Source organism: Prunus dulcis, chromosome 1 (assembly GCF_902201215.1).
Source record: "Prunus dulcis chromosome 1, ALMONDv2, whole genome shotgun sequence".
NCBI classification, from domain to species: Eukaryota; Viridiplantae; Streptophyta; class Magnoliopsida; order Rosales; family Rosaceae; genus Prunus; species Prunus dulcis.
The window spans coordinates 22,324,657-22,344,378 of NC_047650.1; the positions used below are offsets into that span (position 1 = coordinate 22,324,657).

General features: G+C 38.7%; 2 protein-coding genes and 1 pseudogene across 2 annotated transcripts; 1 reads left to right on the forward strand and 2 right to left on the reverse strand.

Moving 5' to 3' along the window:
* The first annotated feature begins 5,855 nt into the window (after nucleotides 1-5,855).
* On the forward strand, nucleotides 5,856-8,804 carry LOC117616565 (glycosyl hydrolase 5 family protein-like). The gene is made up of 4 exons (XM_034345922.1): nucleotides 5,856-6,278; nucleotides 7,178-7,425; nucleotides 7,657-8,177; nucleotides 8,371-8,804. Exons 1-4 carry the CDS (start codon nucleotides 5,856-5,858, stop codon nucleotides 8,802-8,804), a joined length of 1,626 nt encoding a protein of 541 aa, XP_034201813.1.
* Nucleotides 8,805-10,363: 1,559 nt separating this feature from the next.
* LOC117615476 lies at nucleotides 10,364-12,276 on the reverse strand (annotated as a pseudogene).
* Nucleotides 12,277-16,186: 3,910 nt separating this feature from the next.
* Nucleotides 16,187-18,525, reverse strand: LOC117615477. Its single transcript, XM_034344559.1, has one exon. It carries the CDS (start codon nucleotides 18,293-18,295, stop codon nucleotides 16,424-16,426), a length of 1,872 nt encoding a protein of 623 aa, XP_034200450.1. The 5' UTR covers nucleotides 18,296-18,525; the 3' UTR covers nucleotides 16,187-16,423.
* Between the last annotated feature and the right edge of the window lie 1,197 nt (nucleotides 18,526-19,722).

Sequence of the window (19,722 nt, forward strand, 5' to 3'; positions counted from 1 at the left end):
GAGTGCCATGCCACTAACATCTGCCAAGAAGGACATGATGATCGTCGTCACCTACTACTTTACTAAATGGATCGAGGCCGAAATTCTATCCTTTACTAAAGAAGCTGACCTGGAGCAATTTATTTGGAAGAACATCATCTCCTGGTTCGGTTGCCTGCAATTGCTGGTCACTGACAATGGGTCACAATTTATTGGCAAACAGATCACCATATTCTTTGCAAATTATGGCATCAAGCAGCCCCTATCAACTTTGGGATATCCGCAAGGCAATAGCCAAGCGGAAGCATCCAATAAGATCATGTTGGATTGCCTAAAGAAAAGATTGGAAGGCTATGGGGGAAAATGGGTGAATGAGCTGCCTGGAGTCTTATGGACTTATTGCACTACCAAAAGAAGATCAACCAGCGAAACTCTGTTTTCCCTAGCCTATGGAATTGAAGTAATCATTACTTCATATATCACTGTCCCATAAAAAAGTATCGAGGTGGGTAGTGTTGGTCAAAACTGCGAGCAGATGAAGGTCAACCTTGACCTGCTCGAAGAAGAATGAGAAAATGCCATTGTTTGGGTTGCAGCTTATCAACAACAATTGAAGTCCTACTACAACAATAGAGCCAAAGTGAGACAATTCCAACCTAATGACCTTGTGCTTAGAATTTTTTTTCATTTCAGCATAAAGGCGATCAAAGAGCATGAAACCCAATTGGGAAGGTCCTTACATGATCAGCCGGTCTGCGGGAAGAGGGAGCTATACACTTGACACCTTGGAGGGGAAAGAAGCTTCGAGACAGTAGAATGCTCATCACCTTCGAAGGTATTACCTTTGAGGTCTCCACTTACCATCTCTATTCCCCAGCAGGCGATCGAGTTGTCGCCGACATAGTTGAAGGCAAGGCTACTTTCGATATTTTTTATGTTCATCTATTTATTTTCATTCAACAAAGTGATGTAATCACAACAAACACTAGTAAAAAAAACCCCTTGCGCGACCAAATTTTGCGCGACGAAACAAAAAACTTCGTCGCTCAAAGTATTGCGCGACCAAATTTTGCGCGACGAAAAACAATTCGTAGCGCAAAGTCACTTCGCGCGACAAACTTTTGTGCGACGACAATACATCGTCGCTCAAAGTATTGCGCGACCAAATTTTGAACGACGAAAAAACATTCGTCGCGCAAGTAATTTGCACGACACACTTTTGCGCGACAACAATACATCGTCGCTCAAAGTGACTTTGCGCGACGAAACAGTAACTTCGTCGCGCAAAGTCCTTATAAAAATAAAATATATATTTTTTTTAAAAAATCTTTGCATGACGTAATCCAAATATTTCGTCTCCTAAACTAATTTATTTTTGTTTTTTATTTTGTATGCATATAACACTTAAGAAATTAAACAGTATATATATATTAAGTAGCTTTAAATTTATTATTTTAGATCGGATCGGATTTTTGTTAGAAAAATATATTATTGTTGTTCAGATTGGGTTTTTGTTAGAAAATATATATTTTAAATTGACGATCGAATTAGTTCATTGTATTCATATAGGGTCAAGGAGTGTAGCTGTAAAAAATCATCAAAATCGGAGTTAACATAACCGTTAAATCGTGATTTTTCATTATAACCGTCGAAAAGTTTTGTCCCATTACTTGATCTCTGAATGTTTATTTTTTCCGATTTTTGGCGTATATGATCTCGAAGTATAAACAAACAAGTTTGACGGTTGGATCGTTGAAACTAGTTTTGGTGAATGCATATGCCATCAAAACAATATATTCACTAACAATTAAGAGTTTATTTATACGTTCGTTAAATATAACATAAGATTTTGTGGTATCCACTAGTGTAAATATTTTAAATTGAAGATCAAATTCAGTCATTGTATTCATATAGGGTCAAGGAGTGTAGCTGTAAAAAAATCATCAAAATCGGAGTTAAAATAACCGTTAAATCGTGATTTTTCATTAGAACCGTCGAAAAGTTTTGTCCCATTACTTGATCTCTGAATGTTTATTTTTTTCCGATTTTTGGCGTATATGATCTCGAAGTATAAACAAACAAGTTTGACGGTTGGATCGTTGAAACTAGTTTTGGTGAATGCATATGCCATCAAAACAATATATTCACTAACAATTAAGAGGTTATTTATACGTTCGTTAGATATAACATAAGATTTTGTGGTATCCACTAGTGTAAATATTTTAAATTGAAGATCAAATTCAGTCATTGTATTCATATATGGTCAAGGAGTGTAGCTGTAAAAAAAAAATCATCAAAATCGGAGTTAAAATAACCGTTAAATCGTAATTTTTCATTTATAACCATCGAAAAGTTTTGTCCCGTTACTAGATCTCTGAATGTTTGTTTTTTGCGATTTTTGGGGTATACGATCTTGAAGTATATACAAATAAGTCTGACGGTTGGATCGTTGAATGGTGTGTGTATATATATTTATTTATTAAGTAGCTTTAAATTTATTTATTTTGTACGTATAACACTTAAGAAATTGAATAGTATATATATTTATTAAGCAGCTTTAACCTTATTTATATTTTAAATTGTAAAATAAAATAATTTTAATTTTATTATTCATAACAATTATTTTTATAAATATTGTGTTACGAACCAATTTTTCGTCTCTCAAAAGTTTGCGCAACCAACAGTTTGTCGCGCAAAACTCTAAAAATTTGGACGGGTACCAAAAATGGGACGCGGGATTTTTAAAAAAAATAAAAAAAATTTTAGACTTTGCGCGACCAATATTTTTTGTCGCTCAAAACTTTGCGCGACCAATATATTTTTTTCGTCTCGCAAAAATTTGGGCGGGTACCAAAAATCGGACGCGGGAATTTTTTTAGACTTTGCGCGACCAGTACGTATTTTTCGTCGCGCAAAAATTTAAAAATTTTGGCGGGTACCAAAAATGGGGCGCGGGGATTTTTATTTTTTTAAATAATTTTTTTAGACTTTGCGCGACCAATAATACTATATTCGTCGCGCAAAAATTTAAAAATTTTGGCGGGTACCAAAAATGGGATGCGGGGATTTTTTTTTTTTTAAATAATTTTTTTAGACTTTGCGCGACCAATATTCCTCTATTCGTCGCGCAAAAATTTAAAAATTTTGGCGGGTACCAAAAATGGGACGCGGGGATTTTTTTTTTAAATAATTTTTTTGACTTTGCGCGACCAATATTCCTCTATTCGTCGCGCAAAAATTTAAAAATTTTGGCGGGTACCAAAAATGGGACGCGGGGATTTTTTTTTTAAAATAATTTTTTTTGACTTTGCGCGACCAATATTCCTCTATTCGTCGCGCAAAAATTTAAAAATTTTGGCGGGTACCAAAAATGGGACGCGGGGATTTTTATTTTTTTAAATAATTTTTTTAGACTTTGCGCGACCAATATGTTTCGTCGCGCAAAAGGTTGCGCGATTAATATTCCAATATTTTTCGTCGCGAAAGCCTCTGCGCGACCAACAATATTTTTCGTCGCGCAAAGTGATACGGTTTTTAAAACCAAAATAACTCCACCATTTTCTCAATGCCTTTCTCTACTCTTACCTCTCCTTTCTCTTTCCCTCTCCCCAAATCCCACCATTTCTCTCACTCACTCCTCTCACTTAATCTCTCATCTCTCTCTTCACTATCTCTCACTCTCTCTCACTCACTCTCTCATCTCTCTCACTCACTCTCTCATCTCTCTATCACTATCTTCTCTAATTCTCTCACACTCACTTCTCCCTCTCATTCTCATTCACTCTCAATCTTGCCAAAAGGTATATTCTCTCCAAATTTTAAATTTTTTTCATTAATATGTGTTTTTGGAGTTAATTTTGAGTTTGTGTGGGTTTTGGGGTTGAGTAAAGGGGAGGGATTGGAGTTTGGGTTGGATTTGTGGTATAACAATTTTAGGGGAGATTATGCCTTCTTTTTTTTTTTTTTGTGTGGTTATTTGACCATATTTATTTTTTTTGTAGGGAATCATCGAGACTTTGACGGCTAAAGTTGAGGATTAGGAAGCTATCAAAACATATCCTCCGCCACTACCACCACAATACGCTTGTATTAGGATTTTATTATTGTACTTTGTTAATTTATGTGTACATTTTGAATATTATATATATATGTATTGGATAATTTAATCACTATTTTTCATATGTAATTTTATTTTGAATATGTCAATTTAAATTAAAGTAATTACAAAAATCATACAATTAAATTCAATTTAAAAAGTAAAAATTAATATCAATTTAAATTAAAGTAATTTTAAAAAGAAATCATACAATTAAATTAAATTAAAAAAGTAAAAATTTGAAAAAATTCATATAAATAAATTCATATTAAAGAAATAATTATAAAAAAGTCAAAAACCTTGCGCGACAGAATATTTCGTAGCGCAAACTATTAAATTAGTTTATTTTAAATTAAAAAAATTTAAAACGAAAAATATTTCGTCGCGCAAATATTTGCGCGACGTTAGTATTCGTCGCGCAAAACTCAAAAAGTTTGGGCAGGTTCCAAAAATTGGACGCGGGAATTTTTTATTTTATTTTTAAATTTTTTAGACTTTGTAAGACCAATGTATTTCGTCGCGCAAGTTTTGCGCGACCAATATATTTCGTCGCTCAAACATTTGCGCGACCAATGTATTTCGTCGCGCACAGCTTTGCCTACCAATACTTTTCGTCGCGCAAAGTCACTTTGCGCGACCAATCCAAGTCGCTTTGCGCGACTAATACGTTGTCGTCGCGCAAGGTCACTTTGTGTGACCAATGAAATGTCTTCGTCGCGCAAAGTTTTTCTTCACGATCTTTGCGCGACGGATTCTGCGCGACAAAGTTTCTGTCGCGCTGAAATTTGTGCGACTACAATGTTTTTTCGCGACAAAATTCTGTTCGTCGCGCAAAGTGTAAAATGTAGTAGTGAAACATCAATACAAGCTCAAGTTTTCATTAAAAGTAATAACGAATTCATAAATGATGGAATGTAAAATGACGTAAATTAATGTTCTAGAATTTGTAAAGTTTCTTATTTAGCTAACAGAGTTAAACATGAAATTTAATATTTTAAAACTTCCACTCACTTGGAATTTTAGAAATGATAACTTTTAGATATAATTTAAAGTTGGGATTCATGACCTCCAAATTCCATATTTTTTCCACGTGGAATTTCTAAATTTCTATTTTTTTTAAAAAAAATCCAAACACAGAAATTTGTGTATGTCAATATAGAAATTTTTACTTTTGTCCAAATTCCAAGTTTATTTCCTTTATCCAAACTCACTATTAAGTGATATGCGAACTTCCCTTGTATTTGAAGTAATACAAATACATATTTAGGCAAGATTTGGGATTCTGATAATATCTCCAAGTAAATCAAAGATAATTTCTATAAGAATTATTTCATAAGATCAAGATAATATCTTCAAGAATTCCTTCCAAATAAGCCATATTTTGGACATATTAGCATTATCTCATAAAATCAAGATAATATCTTCAATAATTCCTTCCAAATAAGCCATATTTTGGCCATAATAGGATTATCTCTAAAAATCAAGATAATATTTTCGAGAATATCTTGAGTTTTTCTGTATTTGGCCTACATCACGTATTTTGGCCATAATTGGGAAAAATTACAAAATTTGGGCACAAACAATAATTAAAGGGTATTTTAAGAATAATGGTGGGTGGAAAGATATGATTGTGTTTATTCACATTTACATGGTAGGTAGGAGAAATATGAGAGGGTGGAAATAGCAGCACTTTATATGATTATGGTGGGCTTTAAACTAGTACTATATAAATTCTCAAAAAATCATCCACATGTCAATCACAACACAACAAACCGCAACCATGGCTGGCTCTAGCTCAACCCCGATCATCTTTTTCTCCTTCCTCGCAATCATCACTTCTTTTCTCACAATCGCAGTCTTACCTGCAACAGTCTCAGCTACTCTCTTCACCAGCTCACGGTGGATCGTTGACTATAAAGGGCAACGCGTAAAGCTGGCATGCGTGAACTGGGTGTCGCATCTCGAAGTTGTCATTGCCGAAGGCTTGAGCAAACAGCCGGTGGACGCCATCTCGAAGCGCATTGCGTCGTTGGGATTCAACTGCGTCAAGCTGACGTGGCCAACCTTCTTGGCCACCAATGATACTCTGGCATCTGTCACTGTTCGACAATCGTTTCAGAGCCTCGGTCTCAGTGAATCCATTGTCGGTCTCCAGTCCAACAACCCCTCTATCATCAATCTCACCCTCTTACAAGCTTACCAGGTACATACGCGGCCCTAATTTTCTCAGTAAACAAACATAAAAAAAAGAAGAGATACATGGTATGTCATGATCATCAATTTGAAGGGCAGAGCTAGAATTGTAAAGTGGGGGGAGGGGGGGAGGGAGGGGCTGAAGTAGAAAATACAAGTATATAAAACACTTAAGTATTCAAAAATAACATGTTTAAAGCTAAATATTTCAAATTTAGTCATGTCTAATTTATTTTAGAAGGAATTTTAACTTAAATTATAAGTTTTAATTATAAGTTGTTTATTACAAATTCTAAATGTTATATATATATATATATAATATAATAGAGATACAAAAATCTGGGGGGCAGGGCCACTCTAGGCTTAGGAGTGGCTCCTCCACTCATCATTTTTATTATTTTTATTTTCCTACAAGATTAACGGCTTACACTATTTACACACCAATCTATATCCAAGTGTCAAATTGTCACATAAGCCGTTAAATTCAAATTTAACATTTTGCATTTGATCTTCTACTTACCATTTCACACACCAATAGCATTTTAGTGGGGTCCACCTAATAATTACACAACAACTGTTGGGCTTGCTACCGTACAATTCATCGACCATGCAGAAAAAAAAGATTTCAAAATTATTTTTTTCATTTTATTTATTATATATTTTTATATACAAATATGAGATTCGAAAACAAAATCTCAAGTGCATGAATAATTGCTCTGAGCCACTTAAACTACAAGTATTTTGCGAAAATTTTAATTTTTTTTAGGAGCTTCATATCAGCTTAGGAATGATTGATAGTTGGCTTAAGAATGATATTATATTGCTATATGAAGAAAGAATAATATTTTATTATTGCGGGTTTAGGCAAAGGATAATGAATGAATATTATTTATTTATTTTCACTTGTAGGCAGTGGTATATAGCCTTGGGAAGAACAATGTGATGGTTATACTGGACAATCACGTAAGCAAGCCTGGTTGGTGCTGCAGCAGCTCCGATGGCAATGGTTTCTTTGGCGACCAGTACTTCAATCCCGACGTTTGGATCAAGGGCCTTACTCGGATGGCCACATTGTTCAACGGCGTGGGCAATGTGGTGGGCATGAGCTTGAGGAACGAGCTGCGAGGCCCCAAACAGAATGTTGACGATTGGTACAAGTAAGAAAATGAACCCAACCCAATAAAAAGCGTAGAGGGCTTGGTGAGCTCAGAGAAGTGTTTATAGGTCACAAAAGCACTCACTTTCAAGTGCTTTTTAATTTAACATTCTTTTAATAGAAACACTTTTAAGAAAACGAGCAAAAGTATTTCCTATAAAAGTATTCGTAAATGAGTCCTACAACGAATTAAAGGTAAGTACATATAATTTTCTTTGTGTACTATTGGTAGGTACATGCAAAGAGGAGCCGAGGCAGTGCACTCAGCAAACCCAGATGTGCTTGTGATTCTCTCTGGCCTGAGTGATGACAAAGACTTATCTTTCCTTGCCAATCGGCCATTGGGCCTCACATTTTCTGGGAAAACAGTATTTGAGGTGCATTGGTATGGATTTTCAGATGGGCAGGCATGGAAGAGTGGCAACCCCAACCAAGTGTGCGGGTCAGTGGTAAATAACATGAAGAGACAGTCAGGATTTTTGCTGGAAAAAGGGTTCCCATTGCTTGTGAGCGAGTTTGGGGTGGACCAGAGGGGCACCAATGTGAATGACAATAGGTATCTAAGCTGCTTTATGGCTGCTGCAGCTGAACTTGATTTGGATTTTGCTCTCTGGACTTTGGTTGGGAGTTATTATTTGAGAGATGGGGTCCTCGGAATGAATGAGTATTATGGAGTCCTGAACTCCGATTGGAGTGATATCAGAAACTCAAGCTTATCTCAGAGACTTTCTGTTCTGCAATCTCCTTTCCGAGGTATATTATGTTTTAGTTTCTTGTAATTTCAAACGGTTGATGAAACGTGAGTCTCACATGCATCAATGGTCAGAGATTCCCGCACGCGCACATATAGAACAACTCTTTCTTTGTTTAATTGAAGAGATTCAAATGATTTACTTCATATTTTTTTCAGACTGTAAGATTAGTAATGTGTTTGTGTTGTTTGCAGGTCCAGACTTATCTCAATTCTCGCGGCATAAAATTATTTTTCATCCAGCCACAGGCCTCTGCCTCCTACAAATTGGACAGCTTGGGCCATTGAAGTTAGGTCCATGCGCTCAATCTGGACCCTGGAGCTATTCATCCCAGACCCAGAAGTTCCTAACTCTTGAAGGATCATATTTGTGCTTACAAGTTGATGAACTGGAGAAGCCAGCAAAACTTGGTATCATTTGCAGGCCTCCTAATTCACAATGGGATACCATTTCAGATTCTGGGTTGCACCTTTCATCTAAGACATTGAATGGTACTAATGTTTGCCTAGATGTAGACTCCAGCAACACCATTGTCACAAATTCCTGCAAATGCTTAAGCAGAGATAGTACGTGCAACCCCGAAAGCCAGTGGTTCAAACTTGTCGATAGCACGATAACAAGAAAGTGATGTAGTAATTCTAAAGTCATGTCTACAATTCATGTCACCTATTTTGTAATGTGTTTCCTAGGATGAGAAATTAATGAGTAAAAGCTTAATAAGTTATTAATTAAGTCAGTCTGCCAGTGGTTGCATTATTAATTTCTGAGTTAGTACAGCTAGGATATTAAACACAACAAAGAAATGAGGTATTAAAAGAGATGAGTTGGATAGAAATGAAGGCGATGGTTAATCCTCTTCTTTGCCAACTCTTCCTTGGAATCATCTCAACAGGATTTTTTGTTTTTGGTCAATAATAGTATTTACTATTTACCCACGCAACAGTCTTAATTTGAATCCTCTCATGTCCTTTCCTCAGCCAATTGATAATCTTTTTTGGTTTTTCTCAACCATCTGCTCCAGCCTCCACTGATTTTTAAGGCATTAATAACCTTTAAAATACAAACCCTATTGTTATTCCCAGAAGACATAATGCAAAAAGCACCACACAGTTATCTCAAAGGTAGCGTTTGGCAGCGCGTAAATTTTTTAAAAAGCAGTTTTTAAAAATAAAAAAAAAATTCAAAGTTAAGCTGTTTGGTAAACATCAAGAATCAGTTTTTTATTTATTTTTTATTTTTTATAATTGTAGTCAGTGACTGCTGTTTTTTCAAAGAAGGGAGAAGACAGCTTTCAAAAGCTGCTTTAAAAAAAATAAAAATTAACCGGTGGTTTAAATCTCTTGACCCGTAAGCTTAAATTTTTGGGACTAGATATGCTATGCACAAAAAATTTATGTCCCTATACGGTGCCGTGACTTCAAGTTCGACTTGAGAATGGCATATCATTATAGCTGGAGACAAATAAAATGTGCTAATTAAACGTAAAGATGAGAACAACCCTGCTCTGGATTTCAATTTATATGGAACTTAATTGGGATCAATGTTAGTGTCAATTATATTTATTGTTTTTTTTTAAAAAAAAAATTTACCAAAACACATTTGCTGTTGATTGAGTCGCAAATAATTTACACAATTGGCATATTTGTGTTGCAGCATATCCTATATATATAGCAATTATGCCACATCTAGACTCTTCTTCTGAACATATATAGTACTAATGGCTATTGCATTAAGCTTCCGTGTAAGAATGCAATTTCCTTACTCTTTCTTTTTTAGCAACCAATAATATCATACAAATTAAATATGAGCAATTAGTCATGACATATAGGTATGTTTGTGGTTCTTCTTCTAAACATTGTAATGGCTATTGATTGCACTTCTTCTTTTTCCGGTTCTTTACTGCACTTCTTCTCCAACGTCCTTTTTTTTTTTTGGATGTATTTATTTATCTTAACTGCTCTTCTCCTTTTTTCAAAAATTACAAAAAGCTGCTCTTATTTCTCTTTGTTCATCTTCTTGTTTTTCTTTTAAAATTTTTTTTTGTTTACTATAATTTTTTTTAACAATAATATTGAGAAATGTCTATTTGTGTAAACAAGGGGAAAGAAAATAAGACCACGAGAGCATGTATTTGCTCTTCATAAATACATAAAAAAACAAACATGAAATTTAAACACACTGAACATATATATATATGCTTTATTCAGAAAAACAAACATCGGTCCCCCCACACACACAAGCAGGAAGCAGCAGTAGGGTTACGTTTTTGTTGGCCAGAAGCACTAGGGTTACGTTACGTGGATCTCTGCAGCCATCATGATTACTACTTAATTACTGCTTAATAACTACTTAATCAAATCGTCATCATGATTTAATTTAGGTGGTATTAATAAGCTCAATGCTGATGCCACCAATGGCGATTGTTCCCTTCCCAACTTTCGGCACCAAAGTCACCACCACGCTACTGTCCGTTTCAGCATCCAATTCCTCCAACAGCTGCGTTATGCTCACCATCAGGTTCTTCTTTATATCCTTCTTCTCCTTATGAGGCAAGTCGATGAAACTCCCCGCAAACTCTGACTGGTCCTTCCCGGCCAGCGACTCAGCATCATCATTCACATACACGTCGAACTTCACCGTCTCGTTCCCGGCAAACTCTATCCCTTTGATCACCAGCACCTCATCCTGCGCCGCCTTCTCCGCCATTGTCCGCTTCGTCCTCGACGGCCTCTTCACCTCAACGCTGATCGTCTCGGTCAACGTTCCGGAGAACTTCGTCGTCAGATCAGCAGAGGAAACCGTCGGCTTTCTCTTGTTTGAAGATTTGCGGGCGGTCGGCTTCGACGTCAGCCACGGAATCTCGACTTTGTCATCGTAGACGTAACCGAGCTTCGTGGTGTCGAGGGAGTCTCGAACCTTGACGCGCACCAGATTCTTCTTCTCGTCGTAGAACAAGAACTCAGTGTCCAGCCACTCAGTTTTCTCTATATCCGTACCGCCCAGTTTTGATTTATAAATGGACCACATGCGGTCCACGTTTGAATGGTGGGCGTAAAACAGAGGATCCCGCCCCGCCGAGTAAAAAGTGCCCATATCCTCTAGGTGGGCCTGCTTCGGGTCACCAGTCCAGAAATGGATACTGTCATGCGGGATAAGCTCGAGATTTCCCTCTCCGGGGATCAGGTCGTCCCCGGCGCTGTACGGGGCCCCGTAGAAGAGCCGGTGCGACTTAGCCTTGGACACCATCTGCTGGTACATGGTGGTTAGATTCTCCTTGATTCGGGTGGCGTCGTCAACCTCATCGTCTGTCCCACTGTAATTGAGATCTAGGAGCTTCGGGGGCTGATGCTTTGCGTTTCGGTACTGATCGTAGAGGGAGGAAGTGGTGTCGGTGAAAATCTCCGGAATATACATGCCAGCTGGTGCGTCCCAGTTCCAAAAGGGGAGAGCGAAGGTTGGGTCCCCGATGAGCTCCCCCATGATCTTCTCGTAGAAGTAGAGGTACCACCGGTGGAACGGAAAGAAAAGCCAACATGAATGAACTTGCATCTTCAGATCCGGATAGCCGACTTGCGGGTACCCGTTATTGCAATATGAGCAGTGAACCTCGGCCTGTTGAGCCAGGCTGCGGGGATCATCGTGGGGTAGAGCCCGCATGAGCTCGATCGCCTTTTTGTACTTGGCCAAGTAAATAGGGTCTTTCGCCAGATCTTGGGCGTCAAGCCTGGTTCGGAGTGGGCCCGGGTCGGGCAATTTGAAATCGAGAATGGATGTGGTGGTGAGTGGGTCCGTCGGGCTTGTTAGATGGGCCGCACGTGGTCAAGTCCGGGGCTACGGGCAAGGCAAAAGCAAACGGGTTGGTTAAACCCGCCGCGCCGTGCTCCTAGACGAACCAGCATGTTCCTCCTGTTGAGGCCGTGATCATCGTCAGTTGCTTTGCACCGCACTCTGCCGGTATGGTATTGCTTGAGGTTTCGGGGCAGTGAACATTTTTGGGGCTGGTTTGGAAGGAAGGAAGAGGTAGGGAAGAGGAAGCCAGTGATGGTGGAGGAAGCCATGGCTGAAAGGTTAATTGTGCAGAAATGATACTCTTTTTCGGTTTTTTTGGGTCGAATGCAGAAATGATACTCAACTCAAGTGTGCTTGTTTTATAGTGGTGCTGGGGGGGGGGCCACATAGTGTACTTGCATTTCTGAAATTCAAAAAAGAAGAAATTAAGCATTTCTAGTTTCTTATAATTGTCGAGTTTTCTTAAGCAATGTTTGCAGGATAATAGTCGAGGAGAGGTTTGTTGAGCTTTAAAATTCTCTTATATTATCAAACATTTATAGTTTCTTGGATATATATAGCTTTTCAGACCTTATATATTAATATAAAATGCAAAGGATCCTAGGGCTGTTTGTTAATAATTAAAATCTCCTGTGCTAGGTATGTAATATATTATAAATTTAAACATCTCTAGAAGGAATTGTATGATTATTAATGTATTAGCTGCTCAATGGCCATGGCGTTATGTTTATAATGGATATGTTTGTTTATCCACAACAGGACCACTAAGCTCATTTGACAGGCAATGTGGTACGTATCTATGCGTAGAGCGGTCCTGCTTTGTAATACTATGATGGACATGCATATCCTTGTTTTACTAAGCTCATTTGACAGACAATTTAAACAATTAATGCCTATATAATAACTTGTGTATTCTATTGTTTCTTCTATTGACTCTTTATATATTAAGAGAAAATACCAACACCAATCGCGCATTTGAATGCGTAAAAAATATCACAAAACTTTTTTGTGTTTTTAAGGAATTATGTGTAGACAGAAGGAAAAGATCATCCCAGTCCCAGAGACTCAAACTGGAGGAAATGGAGGCATACAACCAAAAACAAACCCCAAAAAGGAAAAAGAAAAAGGGAAGAGAGAGAGTCAAAGATTGTCCAAAAAATCATTTCCATGTCTACATCCACATCCACCCGCTGCTTGCATATGAGAACGAACGAACCATGCCATTTTAGGATCCGACTTTTTGAACAAGTTTTCGTATAATAGAATTGTAGGGACCACAACTAGGAAATTAGGAAACAAGATTACTTTCTTTGCAGCCTTACCTTTCACCACATCAATATCATAGTAGATCACTAGTAAGTACGATGGCTTTGTGTGGCTGGCTAAGGCTAACCATGGAATGAAAGTTTTCCAAAGACTGGGCTGCGTAACCTCAGCTGAACCCCAACAAGTAATACTGCAATAGTGTCACGTGAAGGACCAGAATCCACAAAACCTTTTGTGTTTTTAAGGAATTATGTGTGGATAGAAGAAGGAATACATCATCCCAGAGACTCAAACTGGGGGAAATGGAGCGCATACAAACCCCAAAAAGGAAAAAGAAAAAGGAGAGAGAGAGTCTAAGACTGTCATAAATGGAATGCCGTGCTTTTGCTCAGTCACATGCATCCTATCATTTCCATGTCTACTCTTGCTTTTTTTTTTTTCCTCGCCGGTCAATTACAACACATGCTCTATAAGTAAGTATATTATGCTGCTTGCATATGCGAACCATGCCATTTTAAGATCCGACTTTTGAACCAGTTTTCGTATAATAGAGTTGTAGGGACCTCAACTACGAAATTTGGAAACAAGATTACTTTCTTTGCAAGCCTTACCTTTCACCAGATCAATTTCAAAAATTGTTTTTCCCTTTATTTTCAAGAAAACAAAAAACAAAAAGGAGAGGTTCCATCTAGAATAGTGGACTCTCTTGCTGAAACAAATCAGGTTAACCAAAAATGGGACCGGAACTTTAAAAAACACCAATTGCAAAGTAATAGGATGGCTTGGTGGAGCTTGTTCCACTTGAGAAACCTTAATTGAGGAACTTAAATGAGAACATATCGCAACCATTGGATAAAATTGGACGGCTGGATTAAAAAAGAAACTTAAGTTGTAGCCGGGTTGTCTTCAACCCGAAGCTTGACAAATCCCGATGAAACACATATTCACATCTATCACTTTCGAAATGGAAAAAATCATGGCTTTACTTTAAGGAATACGGCATGGCTTCGTCCCTTCCACTCAAACTAACTAATTTTTCAAGGTTTAGGGAACGAAGTTGCCTTCAACTGCCGTTAAGCCGGATTCCAAACCAGTTTAGCTATGTTTCTTAGCGCTGTGGGTTTTTGTGTTCAAACTTCAATCTCATGGGTGTTGAACATGTTTAACCTTTGCTGGGTATTAATTTCGGGTTTGAGTTTCACCTACCCGATTGTAAGTTAAGGAGGAAATTTGATCTCAACCGTCCTTATGGATCTAAAGGCTGAATTTTGTGTCCTCATTTATTGCACTCAAATAAAGTTCCTCAAGAGATGGCTTGGTGGCTGGCTGGCTAAGAGGGCCACCTTGGAATGAAGTTTTCCAAAGACTGGGCTGCGTATCCTAAGCTGAAGCCCAAGTAGTAACCGAAGCAATCAACAGGCCACTCCGGCTTGGCCCATGGCTATGGTGGACGCTACAGACCTAGGAGACCTAGCTAGGAAGTGCAATTTGGGAATTTCTTATCTGCAAGGTTTGATTTTCCCTGTTTATTTTTTTAGTGAATTTATTGTTGATCATAATCATAGGATTGAAATTGGAGGCTTTGAGCAGAGAGTGAAAGAAGTTTCGAATTGTATTGCTTGTACTCATTTTGGAAATTTTACGTTTGCCAATCCATTTATGTAAATTCTTGAATGTTATACCTTTATCAGTCTTTTGCTTCCTAGTGTTCTGGTAGAACGGCAAAGTAGGATCAATGTAGTTCCCCCAACTAGTTGCGATTAAATAAATTTTTAGGTGAGATTCTAGAAGTTGCCCTGTTGATGCTGAGAATAGTTTAATGTAATTATATTGAACAAGAGTCCCCCCTCTATCCCTATGTACATAACTTTGATCAGATTATTTTGAAAACGGTAGAGGGAAAAATAAATATAAATAAATTGAAAACAGTAGAGGATTTCTACCACCAATACATATACGAGCATGTTGCATACATATGGACTTCTCTTCATATGCTTTCCTTTCATGAAGTTTGTTTGTTTGCATTGAGAATGCTCCACCTCATTTTTCATTGTAAAGTCATGTTTGTGATTATGAAAATTATTTTCTAGAAGTAATACTGTTGACGAAATACCGGTTGTAGTTGAGCATATTTTTTTAATGGACATTTCCTATCAAGATGAGCGATAATAGATTAAGCTCACATATACTACATAGATGATAGAACTCAAACTCAAGACCTTAATTAAAAGTGCAAATACTCCAAACCACTATACGAGTAGGTCATTTGCATTGAACATACTTATTAGTGCTATTGCACAGAAAATTTGCAATGCTAACTTAGTAAGAGTGAGTTAGTAATGATGTCAAAAGAGTGTCAACGGGGAATTACTTGATGTGACAATGTTCATAAACATCCCACTGAAAATTGTACTAAAGCCATTATCGGACATCTTTTCTGTAATTAGGGCATGTGTTGGAAACCCTGCTAGTTGAGGACCGTATTGATTTTGGAGTTCCAGGTGGCAAACTTGAGATTTTTGTTTGTATGAGAAAACTCAATTGTATTTAAAACATTCTTTGTAAATAATTCACTAAACGAGTGCTCCAAAGATGAAGCCATTATCGTGTGCAAGTCCAAGAATTATTATAAATATTTTCCTTCGATGATGTGAGAAGTCTGGTAGATTTTCCAAAGTGAAACGACGTCGTCTCCAAATGAAGATAATTGAGGGGGGCTCTAAACAAAGTCGGGTAGGCAACCAACTCTATATCTGCAATAGATCGATCGATTCACATGCAGCTGATTGAAGGTTAGATGGGCCCAACATTCTTGATAACCAACTCTAATAATCCCGCAAACTATCATATACGAGAGAACAGAGATATTGATCCATCCATTCACACATATCAACAATCAAAGAAATGCAATTGCCGCAAAATAATGCTGAGAAAATAGAACCTTACGAGAAAGGATGCGACTGAACTGAGGATAGAGTATTCTTTTCATATAAACAAGTCATCTCTTTTTATTTTTATTTTTTCTCAAAAACAATTAATTCTGAACTTTTGCATTTATCTTATAAATCAACTATGTTTGTATGAGCCCTGTTTCCTTCCCTTTCAAAAGTATCAACCTGATCCTACTACTGCTGCACAGCACAATGATATACCAGAAACAAACTTCGGTCCTTTAGCCCGCTGAACTTGTTTTCAAGGCACGTATGTCAGCCTTTGAGAATGACCTCCAGTGTGGTACAGATTGAGGTGATATATTGCCTTCACCACCAATTCTCTCAACTCGGGATGTTGAGGCAGCACATTACGGTCTGCCCCTTCAAGGGCAGTCAACACCCTAGTCGGTTCCAAATTGTCAGTATTGCCAGAGTGTAGTGCAAGGTAGCATAGGAGAATCAGTCCATGCAACTGTGAGTGTTCATTGCCTCTTAGCAGTTTCATCAGAGATGGGATAGCATTGAACTCAATAATCGTCTTTGAATGCTCCATACAGAGAAAATTATCTGGACAAGCAAATTTCCCAAGTGAAATTGCCGCTTCTGTTGCCATGTCTAGATTTTTGTGGCTAAGTTGAGTCGCTAGGGGACCAATGACCCAGGTCTCCCTAGCAGGGAATGTCCTCGCCAATGAACCAACTGATTTTATAGAAGGAATTTGCAATGTCGGGCTATCCACATCTTTGATCAGCCTCAAGAGCTGATCCACAACCGCCTTGGCAGCTGGTGAATTGGTCTTAAACGCCGCTCTCCTAAGGTCAGCATTGGATTCAGCAGCAGCTGTTATCTCCATTATAGTCATCAAACAATTGAATTGCAACTCACCCTGTTCCATCTCCACCAACTTAGCCAAGCAAAGCAAACCTTTCGTCTCAGTTATCCTCCTACTATTCGAAACACTACCTCTAGCAAGCATCCACAAGGCCTCTGCACAACTAACTTTCAGCTGTAGCTTAACATGGGGCTTCTCATTCTCCCTCTCCTTCCTATGATTATGTCCCCCGCGATTACTTCCCTCCGCATAATAAGTATACGAAGAACTCGAATACGAATTCGAGTAAGGTCTAAAATTACTCTCACGACTATTGCTACTGGGTTTGGATTTTCCTAATGTGCTCTTCTCCATTTCCTTGTTAATCTGAACTAGAGAGTGAATGCTTTGCTTACCCGATTCAATCTTCCGATCCTCCACGAAAGTCTCAAACGACAACAGCGTCACCAGCGGCCTGATCACATTCTCTCTGGCGAAATCCTCTTGGGCAAGACTGTCATGCTCCGCCATTCTCGCCACCAAGGTCGCCACTCGACTCTGAACCTTCATCGGCGAGTCGCCTAGAACCTGCACAATAGCGGGCACCCCAACCTCATTCACAATGGTCCTCACTTTCTCCTGATCACTGGCCAGATTATAGAGCGCCGTCGCCGCCGCAATTTGGGCATCCGGCGACGAGCCCTCTTTCAAGAGCTTCAGCAGCGGCGAGACCCCACCTTCGTCGACGATAATCTTCTTGTTCCGGTCGTTGTCTTGGGCCAGGGAAGCGAGCTCGTTCGCAGCCTCAACACGATCCGGCAACTGACCCATTTGAATAGTGGCGATGAAGGACCAAACCCACGAGAGAATCGGGTCGTTGCTGGCAATCGGGGCGAGGGAGAGCACAATTCCGTTATTGCCCCCGGAGTCCGGGTCGAATATGCTGAGCAGCCACTTCATGTCTCCGACGGAAGACTCGAGGAAGTTGAAGAGCTTGCGGAAGTCGGTGGCGCTGGTGATCGTCACGACACGTCGTAGGACGCTCTGGCGCTTGCACTTGCGGACCAGGGTTAGGGCTCGCTCGAGATTCTTGGAGACCTCGGAGACGATGCGCCGAATTGGGCGCTCGTACAAGAACGGCGCCGTCGTGGCGAAGCGGACGACGGTTCGGAGCATCTGCGAGAGGCGATCCACCTGCTTGCCGACCTCGGAGCACTCGAGCTTGAACGACTCGGCCTCGTCCACGGCGGACCGGACCCGCTCCGACAGCAAAATCGGGTACGACAGTTCGTCTTCAATGCGCTTCTCTTCCGAAGCCATCGCTCGCTTCAGTCTCCGCTTGCTTGTGCTGTTTTGGGGAGGCGAGTCAAGTGAGTCGAAGACGAGTCAGCGGCCGAGTTGACAAATAAAAGCGGGGGAAGAAGATGGGGATTTTGTGAGTTGGGTCACTGTTATTTATTCTTCTTGGGTTCTTGGCTTCTTGTTGACAATGGCATGTTTGCGCGTGTCTGCTCTGCTCTGCTCCGTACCCTGAAATTTCTGAGCCCAACTTTCTTTATTTTTCATATTTTATAAATTTATAAAATTAAATAATTTTATTTATTTAAGATAATCTTTTCGGGGCGTGAATTGAACTTTAGAAGGAAGACGAGTCAATTAGTCTTCGTAACCGGTGTTCAAAAAAAAAAAAAAAAAAAAAAAAAAAACTTTCTAGCCCATGGTCATTTCATTTCCACTTTTTAAGAAAGGAGGGGGGTCAACTTACTTTAAAAAAATAATAATAATAAAGGGATGGGGTCCACTGGGAAGTCGGAATTGGAAACGTGTATTTAGGGATTTTCACATTAATTATCGATTATTTTTCTTTTATTTTGGGAGAGCAACAAGAACTATATTAAGAAGGAAAGAAACTTGTTTCCAATTTTTGCCCAAGTTGGCAAGTCATTAACGTATCAATAGCAAAGTTACCGTGTGAGCAGATTTTCACGATTTGAACACTAAATGTTATTCTTTTTCAAAACATTGAAATACCATTTGAACTTTCAGTTATCTATACCATTAATAATCAAACCCAAGGGAGCTTTAGTTTTCACACATAAAATACTTTACTAATTTGAAAGATAGATATACAATTTTACTTAATTAATATAAGACCAAAGACAATAAAGTAACACCTACTTTTACTAAAATAACATTGAAGAGCACTAAAATTACTACATGTGCCATTGTGCTTTATTGTCAAATATAGATATTTAGTTTTTACCCACTCAAAACTTACAGTCAAAACGACATAACAAGACTCAAAACAGAACAAAAAACGACACTACTCAAATTGAATCAGTTCCAAAAACCCTTTCGCGCGACCTTTCATCTTCAACTTCAGAGAGCTTCAGCCGATAGTTCCTCACTGACCACCACCAACGACGACGACGAGCAACGACGAGCAGCAACGACGAGCGGCAACGACGACGAGCAGCAGCAACGACGAAGAGCAGCAACGACGACGAGCAACGACGACGAGCAGAAACCACCACCAACAACGACAACCACTGACGACTATCGAAGCGATTTTCACTCTCTTGGGAAAAAAAGAGTAAGAAAATGACCCTCTAACACAGATTTGTCTTCGATTTTAGGGATTACACATTTTTGCATGTTGTTCTTTATGCAATGCAGTTTTTGGAAAAATGGATGAATCGTTGGATTCAAAACTACTCTTCGTTTAGGTTTTGCTTCGTTTATAGGGA